Genomic DNA, 22,026 nt, shown 5'->3' with positions numbered 1-22,026 from the left:
CTTTCTTGTCCGGCTGCACCTTGTGGAATCAGGCGTCCAAGGAAGGCGCCGCTGCCAGCTCCGCCGTTCTACCGTGCTGCTTGCTGTGCTGGCGCAGGCTCGGCAGACGTTCCCTGCCTTCTCCGCCAAAATTCCGGTGGAAACCAAGCTCCGATCACAGCACCCCGGTTCCGGGTGGAGGAGCGATGGAGAGGAGCAGTCCTGGGTCTCGTCCGGACTCAGCTGTGGCTTAGATTACAGAGACGGAGCGGGCGCCATCTTGAGCACCGCTCCGTTGTTTCCGCTGCCTCCCGATCCGGAGTCACCAGCCGCTTCCCGGGTCTCCCGAAGGGTCCTCCGTGACGGGTACCCCAGCCCCGGGTAAAACACTCGCAATGGGGGAGCCGAGGTGCCCGGGGACCGCGCTTATCAGGATCAAAGACGGCACCGTCTCAGAGCTGAGCGATCAGGCGACCTCCGCCATCGGCGCTCAAGCCATGCCCTGTGTTCAGTACATTTTATTGTGACGAAAATCCAAGAACAGAAGTGAAATATTAACCTCTTTTTGTGACATTGAGCAAACATATTTGAACCAGTTGTTGTTGAATGGTTGCATAGATTGATGCTGTGGTGGCGCTGAGTGATGTTGTGGTTGCGACGAGTATTGCTGTCGCGTTCAGTGATGCTGTGGTAGCGCATAGTGATGTTGTGGTGCCCCTGAGTGATGCTGTGGTGGTGCTGAATGATGCTGTGGTGATGAGATAGATAGATAGAGTGTAATTATGTGGCGTGTAACTATGTGGCACTGAGTGGTAGTTGGAGTGTATGTTGCATTGAGTGCAGAGTAATTATGTGGCGTGTAACTATGTTGCACTGAGTGGTATTTGGAGTGTATGTTGCATTGAGTGCAGTGTAATTGTGTGGCGTGTAATTATGTGGCACTGAGTGGTATTTGGAGTGTATGTTGCATTGCATCAGGATTCAAGCAAGCCGGGCCGAAGAAGGCTGAAATGCCAGAAACCGGTCCCCGGTAGCTTGTCTCCTTTCTGGTGAAGAATTGGCTTGGTAGTTTAGTCTGCCCTGTTCCCATGATGCACTGGGCCAGGGACAGACTGATTTGCATATAGCCAGGTTCTGAGCTGGGATGGTGCAGTGAGATAAATAACGGTGATGGATCAAGCCCTGATCTTTGGACTGGGTAAGAGTGGTCTGCTTAATTCAGACACTCTGTTCATCACCACCCCCTTTTCTGAATCGTTTTTGGCCACTATAGGTGTGGCAGGGTATACTCAGACATGAGTCCCTTTCTCACTGCACCATCAGGATTCAAGCAAGCCGGGCCGAAGAAGGCTGAAATGCCAGAAACCGGTCCCCGGTAGCTTGTCTCCTTTCTGGTGAAGAATTGGCTTGGTAGTTTAGTCTGCCCTGTTCCCATGATGCACTGGGCCAGGGACAGACTGATTTGCATATAGCCAGGTTCTGAGCTGGGATGGTGCAGTGAGATAAATAACGGTGATGGATTAAGCCCTGATCTTTGGACTGGGTAAGAGTGGTCTGCTTAATTCAGACACTCTGTTCATCACCACCCCCTTTTCTGAATCGTTTTTGGCCACTATAGGTGTGGCAGGGTATACTCAGACATGAGTCCCTTTCTCACTGCACCATCAGGATTCAAGCAAGCCGGGCCGAAGAAGGCTGAAATGCCAGAAACCGGTCCCCGGTAGCTTGTCTCCTTTCTGGTGAAGAATTGGCTTGGTAGTTTAGTCTGCCCTGTTCCCATGATGCACTGGGCCAGGGACAGACTGATTTGCATATAGCCAGGTTCTGAGCTGGGATGGTGCAGTGAGATAAATAACGGTGATGGATCAAGCCCTGATCTTTGGACTGGGTAAGAGTGGTCTGCTTAATTCAGACACTCTGTTCATCACCGCCCCCTTTTCTGAATCGTTTTTGGCCACTATAGGTGTGGCAGGGTATACTCAGACATGAGTCCCTTTCTCACTGCACCATCAGGATTCAAGCAAGCTGGGCCGAAGAAGGCTGAAATGCCAGAAACCGGTCCCCGGTAGCTTGTCTCCTTTCTGGTGAAGAATTGGCTTGGTAGTTTAGTCTACCCTGTTCCCATTATGCACTGGGCCAGGGACAGACTGATTTGCATATAGCCAGGTTCTGAGCTGGGATGGTGCAGTGAGATAAATAACGGTGATGGATCAAGCCCTGATCTTTGGACTGGGTAAGAGTGGTCTGCTTAATTCAGACACTCTGTTCATCACCACCCCCTTTTCTGAATCGTTTTTGGCCACTATAGGTGTGGCAGGGTATACTCAGACATGAGTCCCTTTCTCACTGCACCATCAGGATTCAAGCAAGCCGGGCCGAAGAAGGCTGAAATGCCAGAAACCGGTCCCCGGTAGCTTGTCTCCTTTCTGGTGAAGAATTGGCTTGGTAGTTTAGTCTGCCCTGTTCCCATGATGCACTGGGCCAGGGACAGACTGATTTGCATATAGCCAGGTTCTGAGCTGGGATGGTGCAGTGAGATAAATAACGGTGATGGATCAAGCCCTGATCTTTGGACTGGGTAAGAGTGGTCTGCTTAATTCAGACACTCTGTTCATCACCACCCCCTTTTCTGAAGCATTGTAATTATGTAGCATATAATTATGTGGCACTGAGTGGTATTGTGTGGAGTGTGTGTTGCATTCAGTAGAGTGTAATTATGTGGTGTGTAATTATGTGGCACTGAGTGGTATTTGTAGTGTATGTTGCGTTGAGCGCAGTGTAATTATGTAGCATTTAATTATGTGGCACTGAGTGGTATTGTGTGGAGTGTATGCTGTATTCAGTAGAGTGTAATTGTGTGTGAGGGTGCGGAGTGTGTGAGGGTGCGGAGTGTGTGAGGGTGGGGAGTGTGTGAGGATGCGGAGTGTGTGAAGGTGCGGAGTGTGTGAAGAGGGAGCTGTTTTGAGGGTACTGTAGAGGAAGAGCAGCAGATGGAGCTGTTTTGAGGGCACTGAAAAGAGCAGAGGGTGCTGTTCTGAGGGCACTGGAGAGGAAGAGCAGTGGATAGAGCTGTTTTGGAGGCACTGGAGAGCAAGAGCAGCAGTAGGAGCTGTAGTGGGGGCACTGGAGAGGAAGAACAGCTGTAGGAGCTGTAGTGAGGGCACTGGAGAGGAAGAGCAGCAGTAGGAGCTGTAGTGAGGGCACTGGAGAGGAAGAGCAGTAGTAGGTGTTTCTAGCAGAGATAGTACAGAGGAAGAAGAGAACAGGAGTTTGTACTAAGAGTACATTGTTTATGGAGGGTATCAAGGCGGTTGGAGTTTGTAATGAGGGTGCTGAGAAGGGGTAGAATATGTGGCGAGTACTGTAGACAAAGAGAGGTAGCAGTTTTGTAGTGATGGTAATGAGGAGGGGTGGACTTTTGTAATGATGGTACTGGAGAGAAAGCAGAAGACTTGGCATTTTTAGGGCGGGTACTTAGGAGGTGTAGGAGTCTGTAAGATTAAAAGGAGGGATAGGAGTGTGTAGTGAGAGTACTCGAAGGTTATGAGTTTGTAATCAGACTACTACAAAGGAAGTAGGGTGTGGGTTGAGGATTCTAGGGAGAAAACAAAGGCGTGGGACACCAGTGAGCGTACTGGAGAGAAAGTGGAGGGGTAGGAGTTTGTAGTGAGGGTCCCAGAGAGAAAGAGATAGTAGTAAGAATTTGGCGGGAGACATAGCGAATGGGTGTTCACATGAGCTACTTAGGTCCCCTACACGGTTTAATGTTTTGTAGGCAAGGGGAGGTTTCCATAGTATGCCCAATGAGAAGTGAGTGCTTGTATGTGCACAGTCTGTTGTCACCGCACTTAAAGACGGGAGGGGTCACTGTTCACACTAAGGACGAGAAACACAAGGACCGACCCGAGTATGTTTGCTTATAGTGCATAGAAGTGCTAGAAATGTAAAGCCATTGTTTTGATACGCTTTCTTTATAGTTTGTTTTCTCTGGAAACCCAAAACTGCATAGTTTGTATTTCGTACGTTTTAATTGTGTATAATGCAGAGACTAATTTTATAACTCCCTAAGCCTTAGTTCAGTTTTTTCACACAAAAACCCTGAACAGGAATACACAAATACTGACAAGAAATCGTGAACATGGGCATAACACTTCATTTTAAAAGTGTAAAGTGATTCTGACAAAACGTTTAGAAATTGTGGCTCTTTCTTGGAAAAGCACCGCAAGAGCTTATTACTTAGATTTATAGAGCCCCACTTGAGGTCCTCTTCAAGGCGCCATTCTTAGACCCTTGTAACTTAGTTATTGCAAAACTGCTAATTGCTTAGTTGGCTTGATACAAGGATTCGCCACTGAGGTCTCATTTATTTTGCCATTCACGGTGTAGCTGTGTTTTTAAGGGAAAAGTGAGGGGCTCTCAGTGGACTGCTGGGGGAAGGGAGGATCCGCTCTCACATCAAAGGGCAGTCCCTTGCTAATTCCCTTTAATGAATCGCCATTTGCAGGAGGTGACAACATGCGCTGGGACAGACATGGGTCATCGTAAGCAAACAATTGTGGTCGCCAACAAACCCCTCTGCGCCCCCGTTTCCTAAAAAAACAAGCAATGAAGAGACAGGAAAAAATGAAATGGGGGAGGTAATAGGGAGGGGCCAGGAACGACTTGAAAGATCGCAGAGGAGTAGACACAACAGCCTGCAAATGCACTAATATCAGGTGCTCATTATCAATATCAAATAAAAGAAATATTAATCTAAAAAAGTTTGATTGCAAAGCGTCCTGTCCAGCTTAATTAGTACCTGTTGCAAGACGGTCAGTAATGCCATAGAAAAAGGCCTTAATGTTCCCCCACTTCCAGATAAGGACATGGATGGTTGCTCACTCTATGCACGTGGAAAGGGTGGGTTAAGGGAAACATTGCATTCATGCTCAGAGGGTAGGGGAGGGCTCAACACCAATCCGGAAGGTGAGAGCGTTCACTTTGAAGCTCCGTGGTGACCTAATAAACAAAAAACAAGCAGGTCAGTATGTCAGCTTTTAAGTTTAAACGCTGTGTAATCATGGGAGGCAACAAGAGTGGTGCACACCAGGAGTTGGTAGCAGAGAAGAGTACAGCATGGGCTAAGAGTGGCTTGCCCTGTGAGGTGGTAGTAGATAGAGGTCAGTATGGCAGCATTTAAGTCTGTAGTTTGTCTCTGTTGCTCCCTTGTTATAGGAGGAGCCAAGAGTTGCGTGTCCCAGGAGGTGGTAGCGGGGAAGAGTACCACACGGGCTAAGAGTGGCAAGCCCCGGGAGGTGGTAGCGGGAGAAGGGAACTGCTTGGGCAAAAGATGCGCAATGTTTGTCTCTGATGCTTCGCATCCTGCTGTTCAAATTGATAAGCGTGAGGCGAGTGACGGCCTGGCGGCCGTCAAAGTGAAAGCCGTGGGCAGTGAATAAATTAGGGAAGGAGAAATGCCTGAGGCACAGCGCACGCTGGGGGATGCCTGTGGGAGGGAGGCTGGTGGCTTTGATGTGCACGCGCTTTTTAGGTCAATGCGCTTGTGCATTGAGCTTTGCTTTTCACGGGCACAGCATCAAATCGCCCGATGGTTAAGCTCTGGTTAAGCCCCAATATCTCTCGCAAGCTCAATGTGCAAGCGCATTGGCAGGCTCGACCTAAAAAACGAGTCTAACAGGGGCAGAAAGACACAAAAAACGAGTCTAACAGGGGCAGAAAGGCACAGAAAACGAGTCTAACAGGGGCAGAAGGGCACAAAAAAGGGGTCTAACAGAGGGCAGAAGGGCAGAAAAACAAGGTAAACAAGCATTAGAAATGCAATAGGTCTCGCAGCATTAGAGTTAGTGCTTTTAGAATTGTTAATGGTTTTTTTTGTAAATCTTTAGCATGAGGTTGAGGGTGAGTGAGGGTGAGTGAGGGTGAGGGTGAGTGAGGGTGAGTGAGGGTGAGTGAGGGTGAGGGTGAGTGAGGGTGGGTGAGTGTGAGTGAGGGTGGGTGAGTGTGAGTGGGGGTGAGTGGGGGTGAGTGTGGGTGAGTGTGGGTGAGTGTGGGTGAGGGTGAGGGATTGAGGGTGAGGGGTTGAGGGTGAGTGAGGGTGAGGGGTTGAGGGTGAGTGAGGGTGAGGGGTTGAGGGTGAGTGAGGGTGAGGGGTTGAGGGTGAATCAGGGTGAGGGAGGGTGAGGGGTTGAGGGTGAGTGGGGGTGAGTGAGGGTGAGGGGTTGAGGGTGAGTGAGGGTGAAGGTGAGTGAGGGTGAAGGTGAGTGAGGGTGAAGGTGAGTGAGGGTGGGTGAGGGTGAGTGAGGGTGAGTGTGGGTGAGTGTGGGTGAGTGAGGGTGAGTGTGGGTGAGTGTGGGTGAGTGTGGGTGAGTGTGGGTGAGTGAGGGTGAGGGATTGAGGGTGAGGGGTTGAGGGTGGGTGAGGGGTTGAGGGTGAGTGAGGGTGAGTGAGGGTGAGGGGTTGAGGGTGAGGGGTTGAGGGTGAGTGGGGGTGAGTGAGGGTGAGGGGTTGAGGGTGAGTGAGGGTGAGGTGTTGAGGGTGAGTGAGGGTGAGGTGTTGAGGGTGGGTGAGGGTGAGGGGTTGAGGGTGAGTGAGGGGTTGAGGGTGAGTGAGGGTGAGGGTGAGTGAGGGTGAGGGTGAGTGTGGGTGAGGGTGAGTGTGGGTCAGGGTGAGTGAGTGCCATTACCCTATATAGAAAAAATAACAAAATTAGCCTTAGTCTTTGTTGTGAAGCGCTCTTATGTCCATGGGAAAGGTTTGCACTATTTAAAACTGCCCAACATTAAATGTGGATTCTACCAGTCACCCACCTCTTGTCTCAACCTCCAAAATTTGAGGACAAAGCAATAACATTTGATACAAGAAAGAATTAAACCAGGTAGCAGCTAAATTACACAGTGAGAAAAAAGAATGTGGAATTAATATAGCCTTTATTGCTGGAGTAAACTGTGTGATCTTAGGCAAATACCTTATTTCACTGAGGGCCCTTCATATGAGAGTACCTTTAAATAAGTGAGCTGTTCAAAAACCTCTTTTGTGTTTAATAGCTTATAACTTTGCTCCACCTATAATACGAATCTAGGCAACATTTAAGGTATACGTGACAACTGGTTTGCCTCTTCGTTACTTGTACGCAACGTCACCTGACGGGGCACAGGAAGGCTTCTCAGTCCATAGTTAAAAACTCACTTTTAATAAATAATTTTCAAATAAACTAGTGTACCTAAGGTGAAACGCTTACATGCGTTAAAGACATACAGTTCAGCCCTGCCACCCCCCCTCCCCTCCCTATCTCCAATATTTCAGAAGCCCCGTTTCAGCTCAAGGCTAATGAATATCTGTGAGACACGGAGCCTCTGAGGCTCCTAATCACATTTTGGAGCGAGGGGGGCAACACCAGTTCGTGTCAGGCCACTGGTCAGACAATGTTTGTGGGAGAAACAACTGAAAACACTGTAGGAGCCACAGTGTAGGATAATCGATTGGAGCAAAGATTGAGAAGGAAGGCTGAGCTATGCAGTCCTGCGGGGAGGGAAGAGTTTAAACTGCAGAAGGCGCGGCCAGGACGAACTTCAACCGTAGACCGATGACCCGAGACTTTGAAAACGAGCCTCGTCACGGGCCAACTTGTGTCGCCGGAGAGACGAGACAGGAATGCAAATTCGGCAGACAAATGCAAACCAGTACACCCCTGAGAAGGGCGGGATAAATATTTGATGCTGTCCAAATGGGAAGTCACGGATGCAGAGGACTAATCCTGAAACAGAAAGCAGGCCCTTCAAGGGAAGTCTGGCCGCTTTTCATGCATGCGGCGTGAGGCTCCTTTCCTCTGCAGAGCGCGAGCTGCGGCCGTTATTACAACACAACTCACATGCCGAGCACGAGCAAGCGCTTGGATACTGTGTGTGCAAACACCGCACTGTGGAGAGCGGGAGAGACATCTTTTTTTAAATAATACAACTCGGCGCGAGGCTCCTTTCCTCTGCAGAGCGCGAGCTGCGGCCGTTATTACAACACAACTCACATGCCGAGCACGAGCAAGCGCTTGGATACTGTGTGTGCAAACACCGCACTGTGGAGAGCGGGAGAGACATCTTTTTTTAAATAATACAACTCGGCGCGAGGCTCCTTTCCTCTGCAGAGCGCGAGCTGCGGCCGTTATTACAACACAACTCACATGCCGAGCACGAGCAAGCGCTTGGATACTGTGTGTGCAAACACCGCACTGTGGAGAGCGGGAGAGACATCTTTTTTTAAATAATACAACTTTAGAAGCTAAATAAAAAAACATTTTAACCAAGTCAAAACAGCTCACTTGTAAACAACCAGATTGCTCAACAAGCCTTTCACCGTAACACGGCGGGCAGGGGAGGGGGCGGAGAGGGGAGAGGTGCGACACGGCAGGCAGGGAGGGGAGGAGAGTAGGAGGAGGAGGGGGGAGGAGAGTAGGGGAGGCACGGCCTAGCGGCAGGCAGGCAGGCAGGGGAGGAGAGGAGGAGGGGGGAGGAGAGTAGGGGAGGCACGGCCTAGCGGCCGTGCAATCAAGTAGTGAGGGGGCGGAGTTGTGGGAAGGCTGAGAGAGAGAGTAGGCGGCTGGGGGCATGTGCACGCGCATTTAAGCTCAATGCGCATGCGCATTGAGCTTAAATTTATCGTGCACTGCAAGGAATCGCCACGATTCCTTGCAGTGTGGATAAAGAGTGGATAACTCGCAATAGTCTCGCTTGCTCGATGCGCATGCGCATCGACAGGCGAGACCTAAAAACGAGTCTAATAGGGGCAGGAAGGCACAAAAAACGAGTCTAACAGGGGCAGAAAGGCACAAAAAGCAAGTCTAACAGGGGCAGAAGGGCACAAAAAACGGGTCTAACAGTGGGCAGAAGGGCAGAAAAACAAGGGAAACAAGCTAACCATAAATAAACAATGCTATATAAACCTGCAACTTAATAAAAGCCCTAGCATTCGATGAGTTACAAATTAAGCACTAGGAAAGGATCTGTTAATGAGACGTTACAGGGAGTGCAGCAATTTAATTAGTCTCTATCCGTTGTGCTGGTGCTTAAAATGCAAATTACCACTGTTTGGCAGGCCCCTCTGTCCTGCGCATCTTGGTGTCACTGCACGTACTGCACAACTAATGCATACGCATACATCTGAAGTCAGAACCATGCCCATGCTGTTAATAGGATCTCTGCTAACATTCTAGTGCACATTTTCAAGCCTTCAACCCGTCATAAAAACAAAGAAGCACTGTGCTAGAGCAAAGATAAACTTGTGGCTATACATGTAGGCAGTGCTTAGGTTCACAGCTTTCAAAATGTGCACGTGCCCCCTGCCCGCATCCGTACAAGGTGCGCGCAGCCAATTAGACATTTCCCATGAATTTTAAATGGTTCATAAATTTAGCGAGGACTCCAGACCCAGAAGACTTTGTAAAATGCCGTCAAATAAAATCAAGCGACCACCGTACTTAAAAAAAGCACCGACCCATGAACACTGCAACAGCAGAATTTGCAGTTTTAGCTTCAAAACAACATTGCCTCCACATTTGCATAGTTTGAATCGCACTGTGAAATAATTTAACCGCCCAAAATACACTGTAAAAAGCTGCATTCTTATAAGAGCCCCTGCACCACTGTAGCTACAAATTAAGCACAATAAAAGCAGGTGAAATAAAGCCAGTATTTGGTTGTTATTTAACACAATATTATTACAATATTAATTTAAATCAAGCCACATTGTTTATACTTTATCTGCTTTCTGTAACATTAACTAACAGAAGGAATATAAGCCATAAAGCTGCATACACTACGTTAACCTGCGAAATAATAAAAACACAGGCACTTTTTTTGGGTTTACAAAAACACTACTACTAAAAAAAAACTGGTGCTACGTATTTAAATGTACAGAAAAATAAAAGTGGTACCTTTTTTAAAAACAAATATGTTTTAGGCAATACGGTTTAAACTTTTTATAAAAGTAATTTGCGTACACGTTAATTTTGTAACTGAAATAACATATTGTAATGTATTAACATTAAATTCGGGTGAAGCACACAGACCGAAAGTCTGCTATAGTGTGAAACAATAACATGTTTTCACCAGTTGGAAAGGAAACCAGACCAAGCTAAATAAGTGTGTTAAACCTTGCAGTAAAGATTGTAATCTATTGGCGCACATCATCTGTGAAATGCAAATTAACTATCAGCAGGATGCTAAGCTCCTTAAAAAAATGGTAGGTCACTGCAAAGTAAGGGGTAAAAACACAACATCCCCTTCGCATTTGCATACTTTTAAATACACGCGAAATGCTATCACCTTGTTGTAGTAAATAAATAAGAATAGTTCATGCTTCCCCAAATGTAACAAAAACTACGGACCCAGGAGACTCCGTCAAATAACTAAAAATAAAACCAAGCAAGCAGTGTGCTAAAAATGAAAGCACTGCAACCATGTATGTTAAAACACTAGCATTACTTACAATAATATTGTTTTGTGCAGATAAACGTGTAATTAAAAATCCATAGTTAGTAGCTAACTTACAAACAAAACACAAAACATACATGCTGCTTCTAATATAAAAAGAAGTGAAAGCTGGGGGGTGTGATAAGCGTGAGGCGCGAGACGGCCTGGCGCCGTCAAAGTGAAAGCCGTGGGCATTGAATAAATTAGGGGAGGAGAAATGCCTGAGGCACAGCGCACGCTGGGGGATGCCTGTGGGAGGGAGGCTGGTGGCTTTGATGTGCACGCGCTTTTTAGGTCAATACGCTTGCGCATTGAGCTTGCTTTTCACGGGCACAGCATCAAATCGCCCTATGGTTAAGCTCTTGTTAAGCCCCAATATCTCTCGCAAGGTCAATGCGCAAGTGCATTGACAGTTCGACCTAATAAATGAAATGCAATTTTTAAAGCAAGTATCATGCCTGCTAATTAAATTGCTATCTTATAACAGATGCTAACTAGCCCTGCTTTGGAAATCATAAAAAGGCAACTCCCACCATTTTCAGTTTACCCTCTAAAAACCGGGACATAAGTTAAATTTCCCATAGTCTACCAGGACAGCTAGTGATCCCAGCAAATCTGGGATGCCTGGTCACCATATCTTCAGGTAACTTAATACAATATGTTGAAATATAACTTGAAAGATGCAGTTTCGAGTTCTTTTTTAGCTTCTTGTTGATCAAAAGAGTTTAATTTTTGTTACTGACGTCTTTCCATGCACTTCATTGTTGGTTTTTTTTTGCACAAAAGTGCCACTCCAAGTGTCACGCATTTAGTCGTTGAATGTCACTCATAAGAACACTGAAACCATCGAATGGTCACAGATAAGCAGTTGGAAAACTTGACAGTTACAGTCATTCAACTCAGCTGCCGCCCACTTCGAACTCTATGTCAACCAGATAGTTTACCTTTCCTTCTAGTCTTCTCCGACATGGCCACTTGTGACTCTCACTGCCTCTGTGAATATCGCACAGCGTTCCAGAATCCTGAAAAACAAAGCGCACAGAGTGAGCTTCCACGGTCAGGCGGGCGGCGGGGAGTTGTTACTGGAAGGTGACATTGCTTCTCACGTGGGGTAGTCTGCCTACATGCCTACACTTTCGTACCCAAGCGTCCCATACGTTCAGCAACGCCACCACTGCAAAAGGAAGGAAGCATGCGCTAACGGGCATTTCTTAATATACTTTCTGGCATTCATACCCGCCTCCTTAGCAGCCTCTCCTCTCATAAAGCGAGACAGAGTAACAACACCAATGAAGAGAGGGGTGGAGAAATGGACATTTGCCAGAGAAGAAGAAATAAACGACTTAAGAACAGAGGGAAAAGGGAGGGGTCGTAAGAGAGGGCGAAAAGAATGGAAAACAGCGGCGAGGAGACGAAGAGTAAAAGGGAGCGAGTTGCTAAAGAGATACACGTAGAACCCGAAGCAGGAAAAAAGGGGGTTAGGAGAACTGTTAACAAATTGAGGGGGGAGGCAAGGAGGCAAAAGACGCACTATTGATAGACGACAAAGATAACTGGTAGAGTAAAAGAGAAAGAAGTAGAGATCAGAGAGAGGAGGTGGAAGTGGAAGTGACAGGGAATGAAGGAATAGAATTGGTGCAAAGAATTGTGAGAGATAGTGAAAGACAGAATTGTGAGAGAAAGTGAAAGACCGAAATGTAGGAGAAAGTGAAAGATGAGTACCAACAAGAGAGCGAGGGCACTGATGGAAAGAAGAGGAGATAAAAGGAGAAATTATATTGGTGTGAACAGAGTACAGATTCATGAATGGTTTCCTGAGAGTCAATCTAGGGATTGCAAAGACAAAAGCAAAGCGGGAAAAAAAACGGACTGAAGACCGCGCTGGGGAGGTAATCCCAGGAGAGCACAAAGAAAATAATAAACCACAGTGAGGACAACTGAGATAGAAGTGGAGACGAAATGAGAGAACAACTGACCCAGCATACTGAAACAAGCGTTGGTAAAGCCAATATGTCTGGCCTTAGCAATCAAACTTTTGGCAATTCTTGTTTTGCTGTGCCATGGTTTTGGCAGAACTTTATTGTTCAGGAAGCTGCCAGGCCCTCGAAAATCTACACAAAACTTCGGCTGAAGGCAAACACGCTGTTTTGGTCTCAAAAAAGCATACATTACCATATTACTCCCTAGCACTGAAGGGAAGTGCTTCGATTGTTTATGGGTTTCTTGTGACAGGTGAGCAAGCAGATGCTCCTAGGGAAGCCAGCCAGTTGCTTAGTAGGCTGACACGTTGCCCCTTGATGCATGCTGGAGTGGGTGGGGAAAACATGAATGATAGAACCACAGACTAATGTACAAAGTCTGGCTGAAAACCCCTTTAGGGAACTATATTACACATCATTTTAGTAAAAATCAAAATGTCTTTGCTAACACAGACTTAAAAAGCCAGTCGATCTGACATTGGCTGACAACTCCTTGCCTCTGGAAGAGACGGAAGGAAGGAAGGAAGGAAAGAAAGAAAGAAAGAAAGAAAGAAAGAAAGAAAGAAAGAAAGTAAGAAAGAAAGAAAGAAAGAAAGAAAGACTAGAAAGAAAGAGGAAGGCAAGAAAAAGGAAAGAAGGAAATAAAGTAGGAAAGTAGGAAAGAGAAAGGCAAGAATGAAAGAAAAGCAGAAGAAAGAAAGAAAAGGAACAAAGGAAAGAATAAAAGAAAATGAAAGAAAGAGAAGAGAGGTAAAGAGGAAAGAAAGAAAGGAAGGAAAACAAACAAACGAAAGAGGACTGCAAGAAATAAACAGTTCAGAAAGAAAGAAAGAAAGAAAGAAAGAAAGAGAAAGAAAAAAGAAAGGAAACGAAAAAGTGAAGAAAGAAGGAAGAAAAGAAATAGGGAAGAAAAGAGAAAGGGAAAGAAAGAATCAACAAAAGAACGGAAGGAGAGAGAATAGGAAAGAAGGACAGAAAGAAGGAGTGATAGACAGGTAGGGTTGCAAAGATATACCACCCTCATGAGCTTATATTCTGAGTTCATGTGAGCTGCTGGTATAGTGTGAAAGAGCAGCAGTCAGATAAATAAAGACCACTTCAAAAGACTTTTACAAAAGAATTGGCCGAAGACAGGATCTGATAACGCTGGAATGTGCCCAGTGCTCTTATCTGGTAGAAGGCGCCCTGGTAGGATTTACAACAAAGGCAACACTAAAGCAATAGTAAAGTAAAAACAAAAACACAGCCACTCAATGGAACTACCTTGCATGTGGACGTGCTCCTTGTGAAAATTCAGTCACTCAAAGTGAACATAGGGGCTGAAGTAGGCCAACCCATTGCTCTATGTTGTATCCTGTAGTGGATGGAAGCAAAATGAGACTGACACAAGAACAGACTAATAAATGAAGAGTGGAAGCTGAAAGCCCCTTTATGTATTTATATTTTACGTATAATTTTAGTAAAATCAAAAGGTCATGGCTACCGCTAGACCTCAATAGGAGAAACCGCACAGGAGACAAGAACTGAGGAGAAAAGGACATCTGCATTGAGGGAAAGGAAAAGGTGCAACAAGGAGAAACAAGCATTGGCAAATGCACTAGGTTTCGCCTTTTAGATTAATAATACTTTTTTTGTTTGAAAACTTTAGCCTGGTGAGCAGCAAGCAGCTGTGCAAAATAAGTTTAAGAAACTCCATAAAAGTATGTTTTGTTGCATAACCTCACAAAAGTTGAGAATAAGCCCAACAAGCATAACTGACATCATTATGCATTCTGTTGAAATACAGTATTTGATGAAATTAAATGAAATACAGTATTTGATAAAGCGCACAGCTAGTCAAGCTAGAGTGTCCTGGCGCACAGGCAGCGGGGGGAAATGAGTGGCAGAATCCTGTTATTGATTAAAGGGCCATGTTTTTAGATTCTTTCTAAAGAAAAGTAAGTCAGTGTCAAGCATCAGAGTCACCAGAAGGCTATTCCATAGTTTTGCGCTCAGAAAGCCGAAAGATCGACCACCAGTACGAACAAGGTGTATTTTGGGCACGATGGCCAGGTTGGCGTTAGAAGAACGCAGGGGCCTGGATGTAGAGTAATGGTTAACTCGTTTAATTAAATACCCGGCTCCAGCCTTGTGGAAGGCTTTAAAAAAGATATTCATAGCCTTAAAGTCAATCCGCTCTTTAATGCGGAGCTAGTGTAAGGATTTAAGAATCGGGGTCATACTAACTCTAGGTCTTGATCTCAGGATGGCTCTGGCCGCCGCGTTTTGAACAACTTGCAAACGCTGGAACAAGGATTTGGAAAGACCAAGGTACAGGCAATTGACATAGTCAAGCTTTGATGTCACTAGAGCCTGCACTGTAATCCTTCTACTTTCCAGTGGTAGAAGCTGCAATTTTTTTTTAGCATTCGGAGTATACCGAAGCAAGCGCGAGTGAGATTTTGGATCTGAGAATGGTTCCAGGTTTAAATATTTATTACAAAAATATAGATGAAAAAAATATCGATGTAAAAATATCGATTACAGGAATATCGTATCCCTATACTTAAACAGGTAAGTACAGTAATATCGACAAAAATATGGATGTAAACAATATGGATGTAAAAATATCAACTTTAAAAAATAACATAACTTAAAATAAATTAATTAAATAATATTAATATTATTAACTTAATAAATTACATTTAATATATATTTTAACTAATTATAACAAATACATATAAACAACAACAAATGTGTACATATATATATATTTACCTAAAAACATTTTTTTAATTTTTTTTTTTAAATGTATTCATTATGCAGTTCATAGCATGATCAAAGCAAATACAAAAAGTATATACATTAATCCTATTCAAAAATACATATAGCCAATACGACAAAGTATCGGAAATGAGCAAGCGATCATAGCATAAACCATTGGAAGAAAAAAAGAGAAAGAGAACCCCCCCCCCCCAAAAAAAAACTGACACAATATGCAATGATATCATAAGCAAGAGGTGCAATGGAGAGAGGGGAAACGGGAAAGATGGACAGAAGTGAGACAGAGCGAAATATAGACCGACAGAGGGGTGCCGCTCGTGAACTGCAGGGGTGCCGCTCGTGAACTGCAGAACACTGTGGACTTTGCTTGTGGACGTACCTGGGGCACTTTGTATTGCGGAGCCCTTTGTGAATCATTCCCTGTGACCTGGGAGCACACCAGCTCGGTCACCATCGCTGTTCCATTGCTGGGGGAGAGCCACCTAGGGAGCGGGACTGCGAGGACCAGAAGTGCTTGCGCCGTCCACCGCGCGCACCTGGTTCCTCTTCCCGCCCCCTCCTCCCTCCGACCTTCCTGCAGCCTTAAAGACTCCTTGCGGCCCCCGCTGGCGCGGGTGCCGCTCGTGAACTCCAGAACACTGTGGACTTTGCTTGTGGACGTACCTGGGGCACTTTGTATTGCGGAGCCCTTTGTGAATCATTCCCTGTGACCTGGGAGCACACCAGCTCAGTCACCATCGCTGTTCCATTGCTGGGGGAGAGCCACAAACTTCACCTGCCTAGGAGCGGGACTGCGAGGACCAGAAGTGCTTGCGCCGTCCACCGCGCGCACCTGGTTCCTCTTCCCGCCCCCTCCTCCCTCCGACCTTCCTGCAGCCTTAAAGACTCCTCGCGGCCCCCGCTGGCGCGGGTGCCGCTCGTGAACTGCAGAACACTGTGGACTTTGCTTGTGGACGTACCTGGGGCACTTTGTACTGCGGAGCCCTTTGTGAATCATTCCCTGTGAACTGGGAGCACACCAGCTTGGTCACCATCGCGTTTCCATTGCTGGGGGAGAGCCACAAACGTCACCTGCCTAGGGAGCGGGACTGCGAGGACCAGAAGTGCTTGCGCCGTCCACCACGCGCACCTGGTTCCTCTTCCCGCCCCCTCTTCCCTCCGACCTTCCTGCAGCCTTAAAGACTCCTCGCGGCCCCCGCTGGCGTGGGAGCCGCTCGTGAACTGCAGAACACTGTGGACTTTGCTTGTGGACGTACCTGGGGCACTTTGTATTGCGGAGCCCTTTGTGAATCATTCCCTGTGACCTGGGAGTACACCAGCTCGGTCACCATCGCTGTTCCATTGCTGGGGGAGAGCCACAAACGTCACCTGCCTAGGGAGCGGGACTGCGAGGACCAGAAGTGCTTGCGCCGTCCACTGCGCGCATCTGGTTCCTCTTCCCGCCCCCTCCTCTCCTCCTCCATTTTAACTCCGCCCTGAACGTGAACGCAGGACGCGCGCGGACGAAGAAGCGGGCGAAGACCGGGCTAAGAGCGGGCCGTTTGAGGCCGTTCGAGGACAAAGAGGACTGGCCTGGCCCACCCCCCTTGGTTCGTGTTACTGGCTTGCCTACTGTTATTATTAAGTGCATTGCTGGTACTGTAATTCAGACTTACCATGAGCACACGGGGTAGTCGCAGTAAAACTGCAATGGGGCTGAGTAAGCCCAGCGGGACATTGGATGAATCTCTTGTGAAAACTAACTTGGCAATTGACGCTGAAATCACTAAAATGCAGAAGAGGGTGTCACTCGAGCTTGACGCTACACGTAGGCTTTCACAGACCTTTGCCCATTCTAAAAAATCTTCTCTGGGGAAAATTGCGTCTGCTGCATCACCACAACATGCTTCTTGCCCACCCTCACTGTTAATTAGTGCTGATGTTCACCATGTTCCCCTTTCCCTTTCCCTTCCACTAGAGTCTATACCCACCTTAACTCCCGTGCCCCCTAAAACCTCTGAGGGAATTGTGCCTATTGGACATGGGACTGCCATTATTTTGTCTGACAGTCCTGACCCCCCTCCCCCTGTAGTGAAAAATAAAAATAAAGATGGGCCAACTTTAAAAAAGAAAAGCAACGCGAGGTCTGCCTACGCTCGCAAAAAAGCCAAAATTGCAAGGTCGCAGTTCTTTAACAATAGGCGTACACTACCCACCACGGGGGAGACCATAGAAGTGCCAAACTTGGATAGCCACCTAATAGAGGGGGGCAAGGAACACAGCAACCTTAAAGTGGTCCTTGACCCTATTTTAGGGCCTTTCTCCACACACGGCGACAAACTCATAGAGAGAGGGCAAAGTGAGCCAGGGAGGGACAGAGACAAGGGGGGTGATGACGAAGATTTTCTCAAAACAGTTAGGGTCACATTAAAACAGTTACTGTCACCTTTGGAACTCAGACTTTCACGTATTGAGAACAAACTTTTAAAGATGGATAAGACCTTAGTCTCCCTGGCCACTCTTAGCCTAAAGCAACTGGAAGCAAGTTTTCCTCGTATTGCTGAAGGTCCTTCCCAGGATGGTGATGATGGTATCCATCCGGCTCCAGTAACTGACGTTAGTTCCCCTGCCCCTGAAATGGTGCCCCCTGTCTTGCCTCTACCCCCACCTAAACCTACCCCAATACCCAAATCCCGGTCCAAGCCAAATGTACCAGTTCCCATACCAAAACTCTCAATACCTGTGACAAAAGGCCCTGAGAACCTGACTTTACCCAAACCAGTCCCTAAGGTTGCCCACAAGCCCAATAAGATTAATATGCCTCCTACTGCGCGCATAGCCAATCAGTACCATGATCGCCAGAACTTTCGTGGGGGTTATATTGATCTCCCTCCTGACGCCGGACCCTACGTCGTTGTACTGGCTGGTGTACCAGCACTTGACCCACATTCCATGGAGACCCAGTGGTCCCTAAAGAATATTTATTTATTTATTTAAGGTTTTTATAGAGCGCGTAGTCACCCAAGAGTATTCCAGCGCTATACATCGTAATCCGGAGGGGAAGGAGAAGAGAAGGGTTGGAGGGGTTATGGGAAGAGAAGAGTCTTGAGCGATTTCCTGAAGCGGAGGAGGTTCCGTTCAGTTCTAAGTTTCACAGGAAGCGCGTTCCATTGCTTTGCCGTGTGGATCGAGAAGCGGCGACCTCCTGAGCGGGCTTTTTTTACTCTGGGAACCACGATGAGGTTTTCGTGGTCCGATCGGAGCGCTCTAGTAGGTCTGTAGGGGGTAATACAGTTTCTCAGAATTGGAGGTCCTTCGTTGTGGATCACTTTGTGAGCCAGGCAGAGAGCCTTGAATACCACTCTTTCCCTGATCGGCAGCCAGTGCAGTTTCTTCAAAGCAGGTTTCGCAGAAGCTCTGGCCGGGGTGTTCGTAAGCATCCGGGCAGCGGCATTCTGGATTTTCTGTCGGGTCTGGAAGGTGGCTTCAGGGGCTCCCAGATAGATGGCGTTACTGTAGTCCAACCTGGACACAATCAAGCCTTGGATCAGCAGTTTCCGGGAGTTGAAAGGAAGAAGGGGGAGCACTTTCCTACATGACCTTAGAAGGCCGAAACAGACACCGGCCGTCTTCCTTGCCTGCGTTCTGAAGGTGAGATCTTTTTCTAACCATATTCCCAAGCTCTTGACCTCCGTCTTGGGGGCAGGAGGTTCACCAAGACAGGCGGGCCAGATGTTCCAGTTAAGCCAGTGAATAAGGTGATTCACTGGCTTAATGTCAATAGGCAGCTTCCTAACACTCTTAGGAGTAGGGTTCTAATGGTTAGAAGAGTGCCATGGGTGGGTCGTACACATAAATCCATCCCTGGCGACTGCATAGTGGTTTCATTAGCAGACCCCTACACAGCCCAACATATCACTTCATGGGATTCAGGTGATACTGACCAATCTATTGTCATCAGACCCCTTACTTTTTTCTATCCACCAAAACAGACTGTTGAGCCACCTGGGGCTTGGTCAATAGTTCACAATCGCAGATGGAAAGGACACGGGATGGTTGGCAACCCATTAACAACTGGTGGGAAGGAGCGCCCACTATGAATAGGTTTGAGTGTCTGGATCAGGTGGATTGACTGGGAATGAGTGTTGCTTCAATCCCTACCAATGCCCATAATCCCCCAATGGAGACTGACTCGAGTGAAAAATCAATGCCTAGATCCCAAGTTCCAAGTCACATTGGGCTAGACTTAAACCCCCCTGAACAGCACGCTCTTATTGCCCAGGTTACACGACAGGTAGAGCCTGCACACCTGCAAGATCTGAAAGGCATAAAGGGGAATGGAGGGCATCATCCACAGGAATATAGAAACCCAATGCACTCTCTTCTTTCCTGGAATGTAGCAGGCCTTGGTAGTAAGATCACCCACAAACCTTGGCTGGAGATTGTGCAGAAGTATGGCATCCTGTGTCTTCAAGAAACCTGGCTTACAGAGGAAGCCCACATGTTGGGCTATCGAACCTTTCACTCTCCTGCTGTGCCATCAGCCCAGGGTCGCAACAAGGGGGGCTTGTGCACATACATCTCGAATGTTGGGGATGTAAAAGTTTGCAATTTCCAATCCAGCCAGTATTTTCAAATTATATCACTTAAATGGGGCACTTCGCAAAGGGTGATTCTTGTGAACTTCTATAATAATTTGCCAATTAGTGAAGTGGAATCAAATATGAACATCATGATGCATCATATCCACAAACTGAGAGAACAAGGTACAGGGGATCATATAATGTTGTGGGTGGGTGACTTCAATTGTACCATCTGCCCGTCTTCTGAGCTAGGTTTGTGCAGCCTGTCAGATCTCGGGGAGGATGGTCCCTTGCACTTCTCCCATACCAACATGGGGTCTCTTCTTAACAACGTTATATTTACCTTTGATCTCACTTTTATCAACCAGGCATGCTCCCCCTCGGTTCCCTTTGCCCCAACGTACAATGGAAGAGGTTGTAAAACCACAATTGATTTTGCGTTGATATCACCAACTCATCCTGATTTTATAACCTACTGGAAAATTGGGGATGACCCTATGAGCGATCATTACCCCATCACCTTCGGGGTAAAACTTATGGGGGACAAAGCAAAGGAACCTAGTAGGGTTTCATACCCATATGAGGTTACTCTAACTAAGACTAACGGGTATGTAATTAAATGGGAGAAAATGAACCCAACATCCTTCTTTCAAAACCTCCTATCTTCTTGTTCCACGGACATTCTTGCCTGTTTAGAGGAAGATACTGACCCAAAGAGTATTATGGCTGCATTTTCTAACATACAGCGTCACATAAAAAATGCACTGACTAGGAACTGCAAGGACAATGGGAGGCATACTCGTGGGTGGTTTGACTCTAGATGCACATCCACATTGAAAAATTTAAAGAAAGCTCTGTCCGCTGACCCAAAAAATAGGGTTCAAATTCGCCAGGCGAGACAAGATTATAAGCTGGCTATCAAACAGCAGAGGGCGACACTGAAGAAGGAGGCTTGGGAAGCCCTGGGGGAAGCCGCTAGGAACAAGGATAGTAATGCCTTTTGGAAAGTTATAAGATCTGTCTATAATTTAAGAGATAGAGATAACTCAGTGGAAGTAGCCATAACGGGTGAGCTCTGGGTAGAACACTATGGTAATCTTTATTCTAACAATACCCAGGGGAATCCCCCGAATCCATGTAGGGTGATTTCATCTGCAGATAGTATAATACAGGATAATCAGCTAACTGTCTCCCCAGCACCCCCTTACCCGATTGAACTGGCATTTACTACCTTAGAAGTTGAAGATGCCCTTAGGGAAAGTGCCTCAGGCAAAGCCCCCGGCCCTGATTACACCCCAGTAGATGTTTACAAATCAGAGCCGGATTTTTGGGTTCCTTTGTTAACTAATGTATTGAATATGGGAAATAAATGCGGGTTCATTACCACTTGGTCGGACGCAATTGTAGTCCCCATATTTAAAAAAGGGAACAGGGACGACCCCGCTTGTTACCGTCCAATATCGCTACTGGACGGACTTATGAAAGTCGCAGGAAGGATTCTTCTCAAGAAAATACAACACTGGGAAGAAGAGAAAAAGGTCATCTCGGAGTTCCAATATGGGTTCCGAAAGGGACTAGGGACACTTGAGCAATGTCTAAATTTGTCCCTATTAGTCTCTAAGTACACGCAGGCAAAAAAAGGGGACCTATTTGTAACCTTTGTCGACCTTAGCTCCGCATTTGACTGCGTGGACCACACGTTGCTCTGGTCGACATTGGAGGACATTGGGGTGGACTCAACTATTCTCACATTCATTAAAGAACTATACAGAGACGCAGGGGCTAGAGTAAGGTTTGGGACTAAGGGGGAATGTTCACAAAAATTTGCCATACACAGAGGGGTGAGGCAAGGCTGTATACTTGCGCCCTTGCTTTTTACATTTTATATAAATTCTATCGCTGAGAGTTTATTAACTCTGTCAAGCGATTACCCGGCAGTCAATGGTAGGCCCGTACCCATTCTTTTATATGCCGATGACGCGGCAATCATGTCAAGGACAAAAGTAGGCTTGCAGAGAGCAGTAAACAAATTTTCATCTTATATGGGTAAAAGAAACTTGAAGGTGAACATTTCTAAAACTTTCTCCATGTCCTGCTCCCAAAAGATCAATAGACCCCCATGCTCAATATATCTGGACCAGCAAAAGATTGCCATAACAGACACATTTTGCTACCTGGGGATCGTGTTTGACAGGTGGGGAAGGTGGAAACATGCAGTGTCAGCTAGGAAACTCGCCTTCAGTCGTGCCATAGGTGCTCTACGAACCTTTGCAGGCAAAATGG

General features: G+C 46.7%; 1 protein-coding gene across 4 annotated transcripts in view; it reads right to left on the bottom strand.

Annotated features, from left to right (window-relative positions):
* Positions 1-22,026, bottom strand: part of LOC147712018 (glutathione S-transferase omega-1-like) — a 610,936-nt gene that overhangs the window by 217,851 nt on the left and 371,059 nt on the right. For 2 of the 4 annotated variants that reach the window (XM_086922748.1, XM_086922750.1), the window contains exon 2: positions 11,384-11,461. In XM_086922748.1, the coding sequence (XP_086778874.1) occupies positions 11,384-11,408 (25 nt within the window). In that variant the 5' untranslated portion in view covers positions 11,409-11,461. Of the gene's footprint in view, positions 1-11,383; positions 11,462-11,545; positions 11,653-22,026 lie in introns of those variants that run through there. The other 2 variants (XM_086922747.1, XM_086922749.1) reach the window with 2 other exon arrangements.

This window comes from Lissotriton vulgaris, chromosome 5, assembly GCF_964263255.1.
Source record: "Lissotriton vulgaris chromosome 5, aLisVul1.2, whole genome shotgun sequence".
NCBI lineage: Eukaryota > Metazoa > Chordata > Amphibia > Caudata > Salamandridae > Lissotriton > Lissotriton vulgaris.
This window is presented reverse-complemented; position numbering and strand designations above follow the sequence as displayed.